The sequence below is a fragment of the Erythrolamprus reginae genome, chromosome 10 (genome assembly GCF_031021105.1).
Source record: "Erythrolamprus reginae isolate rEryReg1 chromosome 10, rEryReg1.hap1, whole genome shotgun sequence".
In the NCBI taxonomy this organism is placed as follows: Eukaryota; Metazoa; Chordata; class Lepidosauria; order Squamata; family Dipsadidae; genus Erythrolamprus; species Erythrolamprus reginae.
In genome coordinates, this window is record NC_091959.1 from 28,548,909 (window position 1) to 28,567,763 (window position 18,855).

General features: G+C 44.0%; 1 protein-coding gene across 3 annotated transcripts in view; it reads right to left on the minus strand.

The window, feature by feature from the left end:
* The window catches only part of IGF1R (insulin like growth factor 1 receptor), a 449,624-nt gene that overhangs the window by 43,895 nt on the left and 386,874 nt on the right, over positions 1 to 18,855 (minus strand). For all 3 annotated transcript variants that reach the window (XM_070762987.1, XM_070762988.1, XM_070762986.1), the window contains exons 9-13: positions 16,562 to 16,729; positions 14,796 to 15,003; positions 11,224 to 11,513; positions 6,620 to 6,756; positions 1,901 to 2,060 (exon numbers count right to left, since the gene is read on the minus strand). In XM_070762987.1, the coding sequence (XP_070619088.1) occupies positions 1,901 to 2,060; positions 6,620 to 6,756; positions 11,224 to 11,513; positions 14,796 to 15,003; positions 16,562 to 16,729 (963 nt within the window). The remainder of the gene's footprint in view (positions 1 to 1,900; positions 2,061 to 6,619; positions 6,757 to 11,223; positions 11,514 to 14,795; positions 15,004 to 16,561; positions 16,730 to 18,855) is intronic.

Consider the following 18,855-nt stretch of genomic DNA (forward strand, 5'->3'; position numbering starts at 1 on the left):
TGGGAAGTGTATCTGGCTTCCCCATTGACTTGGGGATCATACATGGCCTTGGGATACAGCAAGGGTCATAAGTGTGAACCGGTTGCTAAATGTATGAATTTAGATCATGCGATCATGGAGATGCTTGATTGTAAAAAATGGCTGTAAATGGCGTTAAAAACCTGTAAAAAATGGCTTTTAGTGACTTTTTTCAGTGCCATTGTAACTTTGAATGGTCATTAAATGAACTGTTGTTAAGTCAAGGACTATCTGTACATTAGTAATGGGTTCTAGAAGCTATTGCTCTTGGTCTGTGCATGCTCTTGCACACTGGGCAAATGAGCAGAGCATCCTGCCTCCACTTTCTGTTTGCAGAACTGGGCCAAAACCGGAGCAACCCACTGTTGCTGGACATATCTCCCAGGATTGCTAACAATACTTCAGAGGTGTTGGACTATTTAATTCTATGTTTAAGATGGTGTGCTGGCTGAGGAATATGGGACTTGTAGTCCAACATGTCAAAAATTTGCATATTATGGAACACAACTCTTAGCTATACCTGGGACCGCTAAAAAATAATGGCTCCTTTTGTTAGAATTTTTGCAGCGAGGAAATTCCCATTGCAACATCTGGTGTCTAATAAATATATGAATTGGGGGTTGGGATTATAGAACATGGAATAATAGGTTGTAAGGGATCTTGGAGTCCTCCTAGTCCAACCCCTACTCAAGCAGGAGATCCTTTAAGAACTTAAGACGAGCCCTGCTGAATCAGGCCAAAGCCCATCGAGTCTAGCATTTGTGTTACACAGTGGCCCACCAATTGTCCATGGGGATCTTGAAGGTAAGACCCTCCCTTTCCCCTGACCCCCAACAAATGGTACTCAAGGGAATCCTGCCTGCCTCAACCAACATGAATGAGCCGGGGTGGCGCAGCAGGTAGAGTGCTGTACTGCAGGCCACTGAAGCTGACTTGTAGATCTGAAGGTCAGCGGTTCAAATCTCATCACCGGCTCAAGGTTGACTCAGCCTTCCATCCTTCCGAGGTGGGTAAAATGAGGACCCGGATTGTGGGGGCAATAGCCTAGCTCTGTTAAAAAAGTGCTATTGCTAGCATGTTGTAAGCCGCCCTGAGTCTAAGGAGAAGGGCGGCATAAAAATTGAATAAATAAATAAATAAATAAATAAATAAACATGTACTATTTCAGACAAATGGTTGTCAAGTTTCTTCTTGAAAACCTCTAGTGATGGAGCACCCACAACTTCTGAAGGCAAGCCATTCCACTGGTTAATTGTTCTAAATGTCAGGAAATTTTTCCTTAGTTCTAGGCTGATTCTCCCCTTGGTTAGTTTCCACCCATTGCTTTTTGTCTTTCCTTCTGGTGGCTTGGAGAATAGATTGAAAACCCACCCCCCAACCTATCTTTGTGGTAGCCCCTCAAACTTTGGGACATTGCTATCATGTCACACCTAGTTCTTCTTTTCTCTAGACTGGTCAATTCCTACAACTGTTCTTCATACGTTTTAGCCTAGCTCTATACCATTCCAAATAAATGATGGACCACCACCACCAATGATGGAGCCCCCACAATTTCCAAGCCATTTTCACTGATTAATTGTTCTCACTGACAGGAAATTTATCATTAATTCTATAGTGAAATTAAGGATAGTGGAATTAAGAATAGTGGAATTAATCTTCAACTCCTTATTGTGGAGTTGAAGTCCACAAGTCTTAAAGTTGCCAAAGTTGGAGACCCTTGCTTTGGAGAATAGGTTGTCCCACTCTTCTTTGTGGCAACCCCTCAGATACCTATCAGGTCACCCCTAGTCCTTATTTTTCCCATACTAGGCATACAAAGTTCATCATATTATTTTTCCTTCTAAATCCGTTTTTCTCTTCCAGGGTAACCAAAAATACTTACGTTTAGGTTGGACGTAGAACGAGATGGGCTCCGTCCATGATCCGTTCCCAGCTAGTGAAGTGGCCTGCACTCTAACCGTGTAGTTTCCTGGGTTCAAATGAGTTAGTTTGGCTCCAGCAAGCTTCTTATATTCTTGCCTGGAAACGCATTCCCGTTTATCCTGCAAAGTTGAGAAAATAGAGAAGAGAAACCTTTAAAAAAAATCCACCTATCTTTTGCAAGGCCGGACAATAATAAACAAGTGTTTCTGGAATGTTTTCCTTTCTCCTTCCTGCAGTCCAATTTCCAATGTCTTTATTTACAGCCCTGAGGCTGCAGGCAAACAAATAAGAGGAATAACAATATAAGCGCAGATAGTCCTCATGGGCCACACTGCGAAAATGGAGCTGCACGCGCACCTCTGCCTTGCCGGCGTGCATGTCCCAGCGAGACTTTGCTTCTGTGCATGTGCAGGAAGCAGAATCTCACAAGGATGCATGTGCGCATGAGATTTCAGTATTTTTTTGCTTCTGCGCATGCACGGAAGCAAAAAAAATTGCCAAAACCTCTCATGTGCACATGTATCTCCTCGTTTCCTGCGCATGGACAGAAGCAAAATCTTGCAGGGACAGGCAGGCTTGCACGCCAGTGACCCAAAGTTGCGCACACGGTTGTGGCGGTAAGTGGCAACCCACGCCTGTCCTCAGCCCAAAATTGATGTTGTTAAGTGAAAAATAAGCGGGTTTTGCCACATTTTACGACTTTTCTCAGCATGTTTGTTAAGTGAATCCCAGCAGTTCTTAAATTGGTTAAGATTTAAAATTTGTTAAGTGAATCTGGTTTCCCTGTGGACTTTGCTTGTCAGGTGGTCGCAAAAGGGGATCCCGGGACCCTGCAACTGTCAAACATGTAAATCACAACGACATGGGGATGGGGCAACGGTCATCAGTGTGAAAAATGATTTACCGTATATACTCGAGTATAAGCCGAGTTTTCCAGCCCAAAAAATGGGCTGAAAAACACAGCCTCGGCTTATACTCGGGTCATTGACAAAGTCACCACACGAGGGCGCCATTGCTTGAGCCAGAGCGAGGAGGCACCAGCTTTTGTCCCCTCTCGCACGCCGTAGTTCCTCTCCCTAGCTCAAGCAGAGGCAGCCATTTGCTCCAACCGAGAGGGGAAAAAAAGCAATGGTGAGTAACTATTCCTTGCTCTCTCTGCATTGGTATTTTGTGGTAGTTGCTGTCCTTGCTTGGATAGGATCTAATAATGTGTTATGAGGCAGAGCTAGACAGGAATTCTTTTTCTATCTGTCTATCTTTCTATCTATCTATTTTTCTATCTAACTATTTTTCTATCTATCTATCTATCTGTCTGTATCTATCTATCTATCTATCATCTATCTATCTATCTGTATCTATTTCTATCTATCTATTTTTCTATCTTTCTATCTATCTATTTTTCTATCTATCTATTTTTCTATCTATCTATTTATCTATCTATCTATCTGTATCTATTTCTATCTATCTATCTATCTATCTATCTATCTATCTATCTATCTATCTATCTATTTTTCTGTCTGTCTGTCTGTCTATCTATCTTTCTATCTATATCTATCTATCTATCTATCTATCTATCTATCTATCTATCTATCTATCTATCTATCTATCTATTTGGTTTTCTATGCTGATAACCTCACAGCAGCTAATGCTGAAGCTCTTCTTTGGATACACTTATTTATTTGTTTGTTTGTTTGTTTGTTTATTTATTTAATTGGATTTGTATGCAATCCCTCTCCAAGGACTCAGGGTGGCTCACAGCATATATAAAAACAGAACAATAATGTAAATCCAATTAATGATGAGAAGGAATCCAGTTTTGAAGGATTTTAACTCTTAGGTTTTAGCTTTGTTCCTGATCGAGCTACTTTTTTAACTTTTTAATTTATTGTTAATATTGTTAATTTGTTTACCCTCTTTTAAATTTACAGAGCTAGCTTACTGGTTTTCTTTAAAATAAATATTCTAAAACATGTCTCAATTAATGTAATTTTATTGTTTTCCATTTTTATAAGTTACCAGTAGCCACTGCATTTTCTAACCTCGGCTTATACTCGGGTCAATACGTTTTCCCAGTTTTCGTGGCAAAAATTGGTGCCTCGGCTTATACTCGGGTCGGCTTATACTCGAGTATATACGGTAAGTCACTTTTTTTCAGTGCTGCTGCAAGTTGAAACGGTCACTAAATGAACTGCTGTAAGTCGAGGATTGCCTGTATAATAGAGTCTTCCCTTGTTGTTTCTCCTCCCAAATGCACAAAATCTGAGCAATCTTGTACGACATTTTGCAAGGCAATATGTGTCTGTTCACTCGCAAGATAAAAAAAATGTGCTAAAAGGTAAACCCAATCCTGCAGGAGGCTGCCTGGTTCGATTTAAACAGATGTTCAAAGAACAAAAGAGAACATTGTACAAATGCTCGTCTTAAGATTTAGTTTTGACAGTGAAAATAAAGAAACCTGCTTTTCTGCTTGCTTTGTTTTCCCCAAATGGCACAGTTCCATCGACTGACTTCACCCAAAAAATCTCAGGAAACGGCCTTACCAAGTCGGAAAAGGATTCACTCCAATGCCCATCATCCCTGGCCTTGTTTGCTGAGTCACTGAAGTTGGACAGTGCGGCAGGACCCCGCTGTTGGAACTTCGAATCTGGGGTGTCTCGTATATTATTATTATTATTATTATTATTATTATTATTATTATTATTATTATTATTATTATTATTATTTATTTATTTATTAGATTTGTATGCCGCCCCTCTCCGAAGACTCAAAAACCAGTCATAATAAATGGGAATGAACAGGAAGCTGCAGTTAGACTGCACACGCAAATAGCTACATGAGACAATAACAGGGTCGAGGGGCCCTTGGGGTTTTTTTTGCAGACATTTCATTACCCAACTAGGTAACATCATCAGTGCTAGTAAGGAAGGGGAGGGGGCTGCTTTCAAGTTATATTTTAGTGGCTTGTCCTGTCGGTGTTGGTGGGGTGGCTGTGTGGATTGCAAATGAGCATAGATTAACACCAAGATTAACATCAGATCAACAATCAAGCAGTTAACAATACCCCAGTCAAGGAATCGAAACAACTCCAAGAGCGCGACAAGGCAGCTGACCCTTTGAATGCAAACCCTGCTCCGTGCTAGCACCAAGGAGGCTCCATAGTTAGGTAATGAAACGCCTGCCAGGAAACAGCTTAGAGAGCACGGAGGATCCCCCCACCGTCTCCCTGCTCCCCTCCCCTCCTTCTCCGCCATCCCACTCCCTTCTAGCACTGGTGATGTTACCTAACTGGGTCGTGAAATGTCTGCAGGACAGCCACTAAGCTCAGAGAGCACCAAGGACCCACAATGCAAATCCCGAGCATCACCTATTCTCCTTTAACAATGGCTGGGTTCCAAAACTGCATTAGCCCAGAGACTGAATAAATCCTACTGGCCTCACTGATATATAGTGTGATGCCTCAACAAATGACCTCAAACAGTATATAAAGCCCCAAATCCCTCCCCACAAACATTTAGGCCTTGGTTCAGTATTTCACAAACTTTTCAACTTCCAGGTATATTGATTTCAACTCCCAAAATTCTTATTGACGGCCATGATGGCTGCAAAATGCTGAGATTTGAAGCCCTGGAGTTTACAAAGGTTGAGAAATGTTGCCTTGATCATCATGAGGACTCAGAGCACTAAGAGCAATTGCAATTAAGTGAAAGAACATCTGACTTTTTAAAAACCTAGCCTAATACGATAATCACCAGGAATACGGTCACAACCAGCTGATAAACAGCCTTTTAGCTAAATCTTTTTGGCATCTTTTCTTGAAAGGTGAGCCACCCTGTCCTGTGTTGTTTTCCACCTTTGTTGCAAGATATCTGGGTTAAAATCTTATCCTGATATCTGATATTCCATTCCTTGGGGCCAATATTCTCTGTAAAGGTTTTGGGCCCGGGTGTTACGTAAGCATTCAGAAAGTTTGAACCGGTGGGCTTTTAATTCCAGGTTTGGAAATATAACCAAATTACAGGCAAATCCTTGACTTGCAAACCCAATTAGGAGCAGAATTTCTTCACAGAGCAAAGCAACTGTTAAAGGAACTTGCCATGATTTTATGACCTCTTTCGCTGTGATCGCTAAGTGACTCACTTGGTTAAGTGAACCGCACGGTTGTTACCAGTAGCGGATTCCTACCCAGTACAGACCATACTGGGCACCGGTAGTAAAAATCGAGCTGAGTGTCAGGGGATGTGCGCATGAGCGACACGAGATTTTTGCGATGCACGGAAACAAAACCTTGCAACAATCTCGCTCATGTGCGCCTCCTCTCATGAGATTTTGCCCCCTGTGCATGTGCAGAAGCAAAATCTCGCTGGGATGAAGCTGCACGCGCACTGGCCACCCGGAGCTGCACGTGCAATGCACTGCTAGTAAGTAGGAACCCCTGCCGGGTGGTGACGCAAACCTAGCTTCCCTCATTGACTTCTGCTTGTTGGAAACCAACTGGGAAGGCCGTGAATGGCGATCACACCAGTTGCCAAGCTTATAAATTTTGATCCCATGACCAAGCGCATGTTGCCATAGTTGCTAGTGTGAATCCCTTTCTTCGGCAATGTCGTAACTTTGAACAGTGGCTGAATGAAAGACTGTAAGTCAAGGGCTACCTGTAATACCAGCGAAGTCTCCATACCTCTCCATTTTGTCCGTATTTGATTTCATACATCAAAACCAACCCATTGGGGTTAACCGGCTCGGGCCACTTCAGGTATATGGTGTTTTCTTCCTTCCCTTCCCACGTTACACTTCCTGGAATGTTATCAGCCCCTTCTGTGGAAAGTAAATGTAAGAGAGGATTCATTTATTTGTATCCCACCTTCCTCATCCCCATTTTTCCCCACAACAACTCAAGGAGTTTCAAGGAACCATACAGTAGCTCTCAGCGTTGATCTCTTCAGCTGTTTATTGAAACCTTTATTCTCCTAGTCCTGCCTACACAAGCTGCAACTGTACTTTGGTTGCGTGCTACAATCCCTTCAAAATATACTCAAAATATACAAAAGTGAAATGTTTAAAGTGATGGAAGAGGAAAACTATTAAAGTCTTGTGGGAGGATCTTGCCAATAGCATTAACACCATGTATGTTGGTATTACCATGTTGAATTTATCATGGCCCCGCCCAACATAGAATGTCAATCAACAGAAAGCCTATCTCTTAGATTGAATAGCCAAGAAGCAAATGTAGAAAGAGGTAAAGATCTTAAGACAGGAATATGGGAGTCAAGTCAAAAAGAAAAAAAGAATCACAATAAAAAGCTACGAAGTGGACAAGAGACGATAGATAGATGATCTTTCATTTTTGATGCTGCTGATTTGTTTTTCTTTTCCTCTCTCTTTCCTCTCCTTTTTTAAAAGGTAGGTGACATGATTAGAAATTAGGTAGGATAGCTAGAAAATGTTTTTTTAACAAAGGATGACATGATTAAAAGTAAGGGATAGAAATAAGAGAAAAGAGGAATATTTATTTATTTATTACTTGGATTTCTATGCTGCCCCTCTCTGAGCACATGGGGCAGCTCATAACATAAAATATGCAGTACACTATATCTTAAATCCAATTAATTAATTAAAAATCTACCCCCCCTAAAAAAAATCCCCATAAAAAACAATCATTCATTTCACTCCACATTTTCTCAACACATTTATTAGCCAGGGGGTAAGATCTAATGGCCCCAGGCCTGGCGACATAAGTGAATCTTCAGACTCTTACAGAAACCGAGGAGGGTGGGGGCAGTAGGAATCTCCGGGGGGCAGTTGATTGCAGAGGGCCGGGCCCCCCACAGAGAAGGCTCTTCCCCTAGGTCCTGCCAAATGACATTGTCTAGTTGACGAAATCTGGAGAAGGCTGGCTCTGTGGGACCTGACCGGTCACTGGGATTCATGCGGCAGAAGGTGGTCTCGAAGGTATTCTGGTCCCTTGACATGTAGGGCTTTATAGATCATAGCCAACACTTTGAATTGAGTCCGGAAACCGATTGGCAGCCAATGCAGACCGTGGAGTGCTGGAGAGATATGCAGTTGTCTGGGCAAGCCCATGACTGCTCGTGCGGCTGCATTTTGCACAATTTGTAGTTTCCGAACACTTTTCAAAGGTAGCCCCATGTAGAGAGCATTGCAGTAGTCGAACCTCGAGGTGATAAGGGCATGAGTGACCGTGAGCAGAGACTCTCTGTCTAGGTATGGCCGCAACTGGTGCACCAGGCGGACCTGGGCAAAAGCTCCCACCCCCACCCCAGGGTGATGGATGGACAGATGGAATTGTCATTGGGAGACAAAACCCACAGCCACTCCGTCTTGTCGGGGTTAGGCTTGAGCCTGTTGGCACCCATTCATACACTGACAGCCTCCAGACACCGGCACATCACTTCCACTGCTTCAATGAGTGGACACGGGGCGGAGATGTATAACTGGGTGTCATCAGCAGACTCACCCCGTGCCCTCGGATGATCTCACCCAGCGGTTTCATGTAGATATTAAACAGCAGGGGGGAGAGGACCGACCCCTGCGAAACTCCACAAGGGAGGGACCTAGGAGCCAACCTCTGACCACCCACTAAGACCGACTGCAATCGACTGGAGACGTAGGAGGAAAACCACCACAGAATGATGCCTCCCTCTCTTAGACCCTCCAGTCGGCACAGAAGGATACCATGGTCGATGGTATCAAAAGCCGCTGAGAGGTCAAGAAGCACCAGGATAGAGAATAAACCCCTGTCCTGGGCCCACCAGAGATCATCCATCAGCGCGGCCAAAGCAGTTTCTGTGTTATAGCCGGGCCTGAATCTTGACTAAGGGTCTAGATCAGTGGTTCTCAACCTTTCTAATGCTGCGACCCCTTAATACAGTTCCTCATCTTGTGATGACCCCCAACTGTAAGTTTAGTGCCAATTCTTCCAACAGATCTTTAAGCTGATTGGCAAGAGGTCAGTGGGACACTCCCCTGTAAACACCTGATTGATTGGATTATAAAAATATGTTCCGAGATGCCAGAATAGAAGCTTTAGTTGCTAACACCATTGGAAATTTGTCTTTCCCCATGGTCTTAGGCGACCCCTGTGAAATGGTCGTTCGATCCCCAAAGGGGTCCCAACCCCAAGGTTGAGAACCACTGGCCTAGATCATTGGCTTCATCCAAGGACCGCTGGAGCTGGAGCGACACCACCTTCTCAACAACCTTCCCCTGGAGACAGGATGATAGTTGTTAAATACAGCTGAGTCCAGAGATGGCTTCTTGAGGAGGGGGTGCACAAGTGCCTCCTTGTAGGGAGCCAGGAAGGACCTCTCCCTCAATGAAGTGTTGGTAATCTCCTGGACCCAGCTCCGTGTTACCTCCCTGCTTGCTGAAACCAGCCAGGAGGAATACGGGTCCAATAAACAGGTGGCAGAACTCACAGCTCCAATGGCCTTGTCCATGTCATCAGGTGTCACCAGATCAAACTCCCTCCAAACAGATGGACTGGATCTCAGCGATTTTATATGCAAAAAACTTGTTAAATGCCTCAGAGTGAGTTACCCTAAACATGGAAGCTGGGTGGGATTCCACAGACGCAATTAGGCCGTCATTGTATGCACGTATTGCTGACCTGATAGCCACTTTGTAAATCTCCATATGAGCTTTTACAAGTGTTCGGTCAGATTCGGATCTACTTTTCCTCCAACGCTTCTCTAGACTTCTCTTCTGGCGTTTCATTCCCCAGAGTTCCTCAGTGGACCAAGGAGATCTCCAGGGTCTACTGCCACAGAGAGGTCGCAAAGGCGCAATTCGGTCAAGAGCCTTCATCGCAGCCGTATTCCAGGCCGCAGCAAGAGACTCTGCTGAACTGTGTACAAGAGAATCCGGCAAAACCCCAAGCGCCCTCTGAAAGCCCTCTGGGTCCATCAAGCATCTGGGGCGGAACCTCCTAATCGGTTCCGCCTCCCTGTGGGGGAGGATTGGAGCCTTAAAATCCATCCGTAGCAGAAAATGATCTGACCCTGACAAAGGCAAGATATTTAAGCCCCTTAATCTCAGATCATTGCTCAACTGCTCTGAGAAGAATACCATATCTGGAGCGTGTCCTCCTTCATGAGTTGGACCCTGTACTACTTGGGTCAGGTCCATGGTTGCCATGAACTCCTGCACCAACCCAGAGGATTCGCCAAGCGATGACAGATTAAAATCCCCCAAGACAATAAGTCTGGGGAACTCCACCACCAGCCCAGCCACCTCCTTGAGTAGCACAGGCAGGGCTGTTGACACACAGCTGGGAGGCAGGTACGTGAGTAACAAGCTCACCAGTACCCCTAGTTCCAACTTCACAAGGAGGGATTCACAGCCAGATGTCTCACGAGCAATGAGCCTGCATAGGCCGGTGGTCTTCTTGGCTAAAATAGCCACTCCTCCACCCCTTCCCTGGGGTCGTGGCTAATGCCACACCTGAAACCCAGCTGGGCACATTTCCGAGAGAGGTACCCCTCCCTTTGGGCCCTGCCAGGTCTCAGTCAACATGCCAGGTTGGCCTTCTCCTCCAGGAGTAAATCCTGGATGAGGGGAGCATTATTCCCTGGGAGCAGCCCACCCCATATCTCCCGCCATATCTGCCTCTCTCCAGCAAAACCGGAATATTCCGGCCCTCTACTGCTCAGATAATCAGATTCATCCCAAACATCCTATCTTTCCACACATATCCATTCATCCATCTCTAAAAGATTGAGTTTAATATAATTAAAATTAAAGTTACAATAACAAAAATAAATATTCATTAAAAACCTTCTAACCCTAAAATGTACCCTACATTAAAATAAACCATACATTCTCTTCTGAACTATACACCCACAACCTCTCTGTGTTCTCACAAACATTCACCTCTCCTCATTTAATATTAGTGTATACACACTTTTATATAATAAGAGCAATAATAAGAGAAAACATAGAATAATTGAATATTGCAATTGTATATAAATATGTATTACTATTAGAAATATATAAGTTGGTTGAAAGTATTAACTATTACTAATGCTATTAGTTTTATTAGTACTAGAATGTCTGACACCCAGGGGCCACATTGTTTACGTATTGATGTTTGTAAAAAAACTAAAATTAAAACTAAAACTAAAAAAGAAAGAAAACCTGGCTTAAATAACATTGCAGCCCTCTTCCTTCATCAACTCTACTTCTACGGGGGAGTTTATGGACCAGATTGGACCACGATGCTGTCTTAAGCTACACGTACACTAAATAAAAGATGAGAGATTGTACCTGCAGGCATCGTCCGGGCAAAGACAAAATTTGAAGCGCTACAGCCCAGGCGTGCCGCTTCGTGATTGCAGCTGTGGATGTCGATCCGATAAAGGGTGAAAGGCAGGAGCTGGGAGATGAGGGTCCGTTCCTTGCCCTCCACTTTCGCTTCGTAGAAGGGAAACTCCATCTCACCCTCCTCCATGTCAGTCCCGTTGTTCTGGTGTTCTGGAGCAATCCCAGTCTTGTTCTTACCGGCAAACATTGTTGTGTTTGCCACCCGTATCAAATCCCTCCTCTTCCGATCAGGTCTGGACCAAAAACAAACCACCAACAACAGGCTTTAATCTCTTGGACACTCAAATCTGCACTCCAAAGCAACAATATTTTAAGAAAAAATAGTACCCAAAGTTATTAGAGGATTTAAAAAGCAAAAATATACCCCTTCCCTGCATGTAGCCCGAGTCAAAATAACCCTAAGTAGGTCACACTTTAAAATTATTACATGTCTCGTGATTGAAAGGAGCGAAGAGGGGGCCTTGCTTTATTTAAAGGTGCATTAGCCAAAGTTATCAGTTTCGGTACAGTTTGCAATTTTTGCCTCAAAATGATTTGGTTGTGATAGAGTTCAACAGCTCTGTAGATTCGCGTTGACTTCCAAGTCAAGTGAAAAGTGACAGAGTTTAGCAAAGCCCAGGAGGGACAACTTACTAGAAAGAAAATCCAAAATGAGACAATGATGCAGACATAACTACAGAAAATAACTAAATGGCAGGAAAAAATCAGCAGCAACAGCCTCCTATGGAAGATATATATCTGCTCTTTCCTAAGCAATTGGCAGTTCAGTTAATTATTAAACACTTAAGTGAAAGCTCACACCATAAGTTTCTGTTCCTTTCACAACAGCATGATGAGAGGTATGGTAAATTTAATACGTTCCCCCCCCCCCCCCATTTTGCCCTAATCTAAACCAGCTACTGGCCCCTCTAAGCCACGTTTCAGAGCTTAGTGCACTCCATGACCCCGGCCAACTTGGATTGGTTTCAACCACAGCAACACAAACCAGGAATGAGAGCAATGTATAAACTGAGTCAACAGATTTCCAAAGAAGATTGAAACTACAATGTAGCACTCGGGATGGGAGACAAATCAATATCCTTGGAGGAGTCTGTGGAAGTGAAATGTGTCGTTTGGGTCACGGACAGAGATAAGACCCTGGAGCAAAATCTCATTTAATGTGGTAATGTCATTTTCCCCTGACATTTGGGATTCTTAGTAATAGTTTTACCAGTTTAGTGAATATACGAGAGGTGAGCTTCACCCATATTTATTTCGTTTGATTTTTTTTAAAAAAATCCTGCCTTTATTATTTTATAGGTAACTCAAGGTAGTGGGCATTCGTAATGCTCCTTCCTCCTCCTATTTTCCCCAAAACAGCAACCCTGTGAGGTGTGATGAGCCAATAGAGATGATGCAAAGTCACCCAGCCAGTTTTCATGCCTAAGGAGGTGGGAACTAGAACTCACAATCTCCCGGTGATTGGTCCAAAAATCACCCAGCTGGCTTTCATGACTAATGTGGGACTAGAACTCAGTCCCCAGTGCTTGTCCAGTCACCCAGCAGCTTTTGTTCCTAAGGTGGAATTATAACTCACATTCTCCTGGTGATTGACCCAAACTCACCTAGCCAGCTCTCATGCCTAAAACAGGACAAGAACTCAGAGCCTCCTAGCGATTGGCCCAAAGTCATCCAGTTGGCTTTCACTAGGATGGGACTAGAACTCACCACCTCCTGTTTTCTAGTACCTTAACCGCTGAACCAATTTGGCTCTGACGTGATTCTTAGAGCGCCAAAAGGGAAAGCACTTATGACCCCAAGCTGAACCAAAATGGTGGAATGAAGCCCAGGCAGTCAGGCCACTGACGTATTTCCCTACAAGCTGCAATCTATCAAAAGCCAAGAAGGCTAATAACATGCCAGCTCTTTCCTCTGGAATGGAGAAGCTTCTAGGGCTAGTAACCCTTTGTTCCACCCAGCCCCCCCCCCCCAACATGAAGGGGTCATTTAAAGAGAGTCATTTTGCTCCCAAATTAAGCCTTTTCTGAAATACAGTACCTACTTTGGAGCAGGCTATATTATTCCGTTGCAAAACATTTAACGGCAATTGGTGGGATCTCCTGTCTTTTGCTATTCTTAGTTCCCCCAGAACAAGACAGGAAAGAAAATCAAGGGAATGGTTGAGGGAAGTAGAAAAGGGGAGCAGAAAGAGGAGGAGACATCTCAAAAGAAAGAATTGGAATTTCACATGAACCAGCAATGACCCTGAGTGCTTCAGTCAGCGGAGCTAATCCAGCTCAGTGTAGAAAGATGTTTACGTGATGCTCGCTCTCCCAGGAGCCTACACTCAAATATTAACAGTTTTATTGGGGAAGTTGCTTTTCCAAATCTTCCTAAAGCTAGCCAATTCTCTCCTGAGTCATAATGGCACCTGTCAAAGGATAGAGAAGAGCACAGCGGGGGACAAAAGGTTGTTCAACGGGGAGACTCTCAGGGAGGAAGAGATTTTTCAAGCGGGCTCAGCTCAGTAACAGTCCAAATGGCCACAGAATGTGCTGGGTGAAGAAGGAGGTGTCCTTTGACAGAGGAAATGGGGATACAGAATTGTCACCTACCTATCACACCAGAAGCCATATCCTCTCCCCCCCCCACACAGGGACAGGAACAAAGCAGCAACTGGATTGGTAGCTATTAATTAAAATGAATTCCCTCTAAGACACCCTGCTTGTAAAGTTAAGGGAGCTCCATGTGTACTTACAGTTCACCCACCCCCCTCTCTCTCACACACAAATCCTAAACATATATTTAGAAAAAGAAGAAAAGAGGGTAGAGGATCAGAAAGGAACAAAACTGGATGAAATGAGACAAAAGGCAGGGAGGGGAGGAAGGAAGGAAGGTAGAAGAGATCGAGGAAGAGAAGGAGGGAGAAGAGAAAGAGAAAGGGAGGGAGGGAGGAACGGAATGAGGGAGGAAGGAAGGTGAAAGGATGGAGGAAGAGAAGGAGGGAGGAGAGAAAAAGGAAGGGAGGGAGGGAGGAAAAAGGGGAGGGGGAAGCTGTGGGTGGTACAGTGGTTAGAGTGCAGCACTGCAGGCTCCTTCAGCTAACTGCTAGCTATAGTTCAGCGGTTCAAATCTCACCACCGGCTCAAGGTTGACTCAGCCTTCCATCTTTCCGAGGTGGGCAAAATGGGGACCCAGATTGTTGGGGGCAATAGGTGGATTCTGTAAACCGTTTAGAGAGGGCTGTAAAAGCGGTATATAAGTCTAAATGCTATTGCTATTGTGCTCATGTCACAGAAAGGGTTAAATTCAGCAGCCCATCAGCCCCTCTCAAGCAACACTTGATGCTCAAATTCATCTTCAAATGCTCCTCACCCCAATCATAGCTGCAGACCTCTTCGCCAAATCCTTCTAGCCTATTCTTGTTGTCGAATGTAAGAATTAAGACCAAAGACATAAATGCCACCACCCTGGATCCCATTTGCTTGTGGAAGGCAGGCTGGTTAGGATTCTCACCCCCCCCCCCCCCTTCTCACCTGGGCAAAAAGATGGCGTTATGGAGGAAATTCTCAAAGACTTTCCGGTACTCAGCTTCTTCCTTCTCAGCCTTCTTCTCTGCTTCTGTCTTTGGGCATTTGCAGCAAGTAGGTCCTTTCTCACCGCCAGACCCCTGCGACTTGGTGGGTTCTGTGGCTTCTTCGGTATCTATGGTCCCATCCGCATATCTCCGAATCGGGACTTTGTCTTGGAAGGCAAAAGAGAGGAGGAAGAGGAGAAAAGGTAAAATCAAAAGAGGTTGGTGAACTCACCCAGCAGCTGTGACATTCTCGCTGAAGACATTTTGGCCCCAACTATTCCTCTCCATCAGTAGCCATGGCCATGTTAGGGACACACTTTGCATAATGAGGCAGGAAAGAGACCTAGTGGAGTTTAGGAAGACCAAAGCATCTTTCTGAATGGTTATCTCCAAATGAGACCACTCACGTGGGCTCTTCTTCCACCTGGACTTCAAAACCCCAGAATGTCTTCCAAATTCCAGATTTCCCAACCATTCAAAAAACTATAAACTGGCAGGCAAGTGGCTTACAAGGATCTCTTTCCAGACCACTATAGAGAAAACTGGTGGTTGGGCTCAGGTCTAGCTTCAAGCTAATCATCCAGTGTTTCTCAAACTTGGCTACTTTTAAGACGGGTGAACTTCAATTCCCAGAATTCCCCAGCCAGTTATGTATTAGGTCTTAAAGTGGCCCAAAATTGGGAAAGATTGATCTATTCTGTTGTTGAACTGAGATATGATTGATACTTCCTTAATTATGAGGATTTTGTGAGATGATTAACAGATTGGGACCACGTTGATTAGTAAAGACTGGAAAGCAGTTATATTAGAGGACTTGTGCAAAAGGAAGACAAGTGTAGGTGTATCACACCTTCCCACCTTTCCAAAAAGGCTGAAACCCCTTCCCATCGTCACAAAGCAGCTCACGAGAACGGCTAGCAGTTTTAACATCTAGAAGTTCCCATTTTTTCTACTGTGTTTTCCTAAAAACAAAACCTGTCTTATATTTATTTTAACCCTGAAATAAGCGCTTGGCCTTATTACAAAACACTCAAAAGTCCGATTGGGCTTTTTATCAGGGGATGTCTTATTTTGGGGTAAACAGGGTACTACAGGTAGTCCTTGACGTATTGAGCCCAAAATTTATGTTGCTGAGTGAGACAGTTAAGTGAGTTTTGCCTCATTTTACAATTTTTTTTGCCACAGTGGTTAAATGAATTATTGCAGATGTTAGTAACCTGGTTGTTAAGTGAACCTGGCCTCCCCATTGACTTTCCTTGCCAGAAGGTCACAAAAGTTGACCGGATGATCCTGGGACACAGCGTCGTTGTGACGGTCACTAAATGAAGTTGAGGAGCACCTCAACAGGCGTAAATAGATGCGTTCCTTGTTGCTATATATGGCCATCTGAATAAGAAGCCCAACCTTCAAATTAAACAGAAGGTTGAGTTGGCTCGACCTTTCTTTGTTGCTTTCAATATCAAAGGAGTTTTTCTTTTCTCTTCAACATGGGAAACATTCAAATATAGCATTGACCATTAGTAGAGAACTATGTGCACAAATGAAGCTTTGATGCATTGCTGTTGAACTTTGAAAGAGGTAGAGACCCCCGTATCACTTTCCCTCACTTTGTGCCCTACAGATGAATTGACATTGAAGAGGTGTTCCGCCATGAATGTAGGAAACTGGTTAAGGTGAGGAAAAGCTACTGGAAAGCCTGCAGGGATGCCTCCGTGTAGGCCTTACCTTTGGAGCAGTAGTTGTGCCTGTACAGGTAACTATCCTGAGGCTGCTGCTGCCACCTTACAATGTAGTAGGACAGGTTGCCATTGGGGTAAGTGGGAGGGTTCCATTTCACAATCAGCTGAGAGGATGAGTTGGAGGCAGAGATGACATCCAGAGGGACGGATGGCACTAGAAGACAAACAAGTCAGCCACGGACCTTTTAAGGTATTACTGCAAAGAACATATCATGAATTGAAGTCCATCAAAAAAACCCAAACCAACCCAACCCCCCAGTAACATTCTATTTTCAGTGCACAGCGCACTCTCCCATTCTACTCTGGTGAAATCTTTGAATATGTATCAGAAACAAAGACCTGGGCATTTTATGATTCCCCAAGCCACATCCGGCCATTTGGCTGTCCCTCTCTGGACCGAGAGAGGTCAACTCGGAATTAGAAATCAAATGTAAATAACTGCACGTTAGGGGAGGGAAAAATAGTCCTCAACTTACAACTATAAATAGGACTGAGATTCCTGTGGCTAAGCAGGTCGGACGTTCAGTGAATTGTGTCTGATTTTTACAATCTTTTTTGGGGGGGGGGCACAGTTGTTAAGCTGATTGCTGCAATTGTTGAGGGGATCTGGATAAATATCCAAATTTTGATTCCACAATCATAGGGATGCTGGAAAGGTCACAACTCTGAAAAACAGCCACATAAGCCATGTTTTTCGGTGCCGCTGTAATTGTGAACGGGTTGCTAAATGAACTGTAGTAAGTTGAAGGCTATCTGGACAGGGATTTCCCAGTAAACCAGTGAGGCTGGGCCCCTTTGGGGGTCGAACGACAGCTTCACAGACCACAGCAAAAGACAAATTTTCCATGGTGGTAGGAACTAAAGCTTTTATTCTGGCACCTTGGAACATATTTTTACAATCCGACCAATCAGGCATTTACAGTGGGGGTGTCCCTCTGACCTTCCTGCTAATCAGCTTCAAGCTCTCTAGGGAGAATTGGGGCTAGAATTATGGTTGGGGGGTCACCAGAACATGAGGAACTATATTAAGGGATCACAGCATTAGAAAGGTTGAGAACCAGTACAAGTAAATCAAATGCTCAAGATTGTGTACAGAGATAAAAATTTCAAAGCCATAGCCCGTGGCATCACCAATTAGCTGACACAAATCATCTAGTTAGCCAAAGGAATAAATTGCCATGTTTTCCCCAAAATAAGACCGATCCCCAAAGTAAGTCCCAGCTTGATTTTTTAAAAACATGTGCTTCTAAAATGAGCTCTACTCCCCCCCAAACCCTCCCCATAAGTCCTAGTTAAGACCCTGCTCATCACATGGGTAAAGGTCAAGCTAAGGTGGGGAATGTGTTGGTGGTGGAGCTGCCTGACTCACCTTCAGATAATTGCAGCCAGGCCTTGCCCAGCCCGACACCAGCCTCGCCAGCTCACTTCTTCTGCAGCCACTCGCGCACATCACCCCCGACCTTGTTTCATTCTCAGAGGCCTGCAGGAAAGGCCTCTTCAGCTGAGAAACGGGCTCCAGATTGACATAAGCGGCTGCAGAAGAAGCGGGCCAGCAGGGTGCTGCTGCTGCTGGGCAGGGCTGTTGCTGTCACTGCCACAAAGTGAATCAGTGGAAGACATCCTCCCAAAATAAGACTTGGCAGTGCCTTCTTCGGTGGCAAAAAAATATACAAGACTGGACCTTATTTTCAGAGAAACAGTAGCAGACTCAAAACTTAAATTTTTGACAGCACTCAAATAATTGTCAGCTAAGTTAAACAGCAATGAGATATGCCCAAGAAAAATATATTTTTGCTACCTTAATTATTATCAGAAAATATAAACACAGCAGACTTTCTGCTTTTTGATTCTGCAAAATTTGTTCTTTATTTCTATTCTGGCCAACATTACACCTAACCCCAACATAAGTCCAATTTTTACATATCCCTGTTTGAATCCCATTCCAACTGGCTTTCTTGGCTCAGTTAGGATGGATAAACATCTATAATTCTGTCACCGAGGCAGATATTATATTCTAAGCCACCTAGGAGTTTGCCAATTAGGTGGCATACAAATGACCTTAAGCAAATATTATTCCAACCCTCAGAAATAACTTAATTCAAGATGATGAAATGCTGTTGGATATTTCCCTGGGCTGATTAATCGGACAATTATCACCTCTCTGCAGTGCCCACCTTTGGAGGCAATTAAATTCTGGCAGGCAGAAGTAGGCTACCAATAGCCATCAACTTTGGACGAGGTTTTTTTTTTGATACGCTAACAAGAAAGAGAGATCACAAA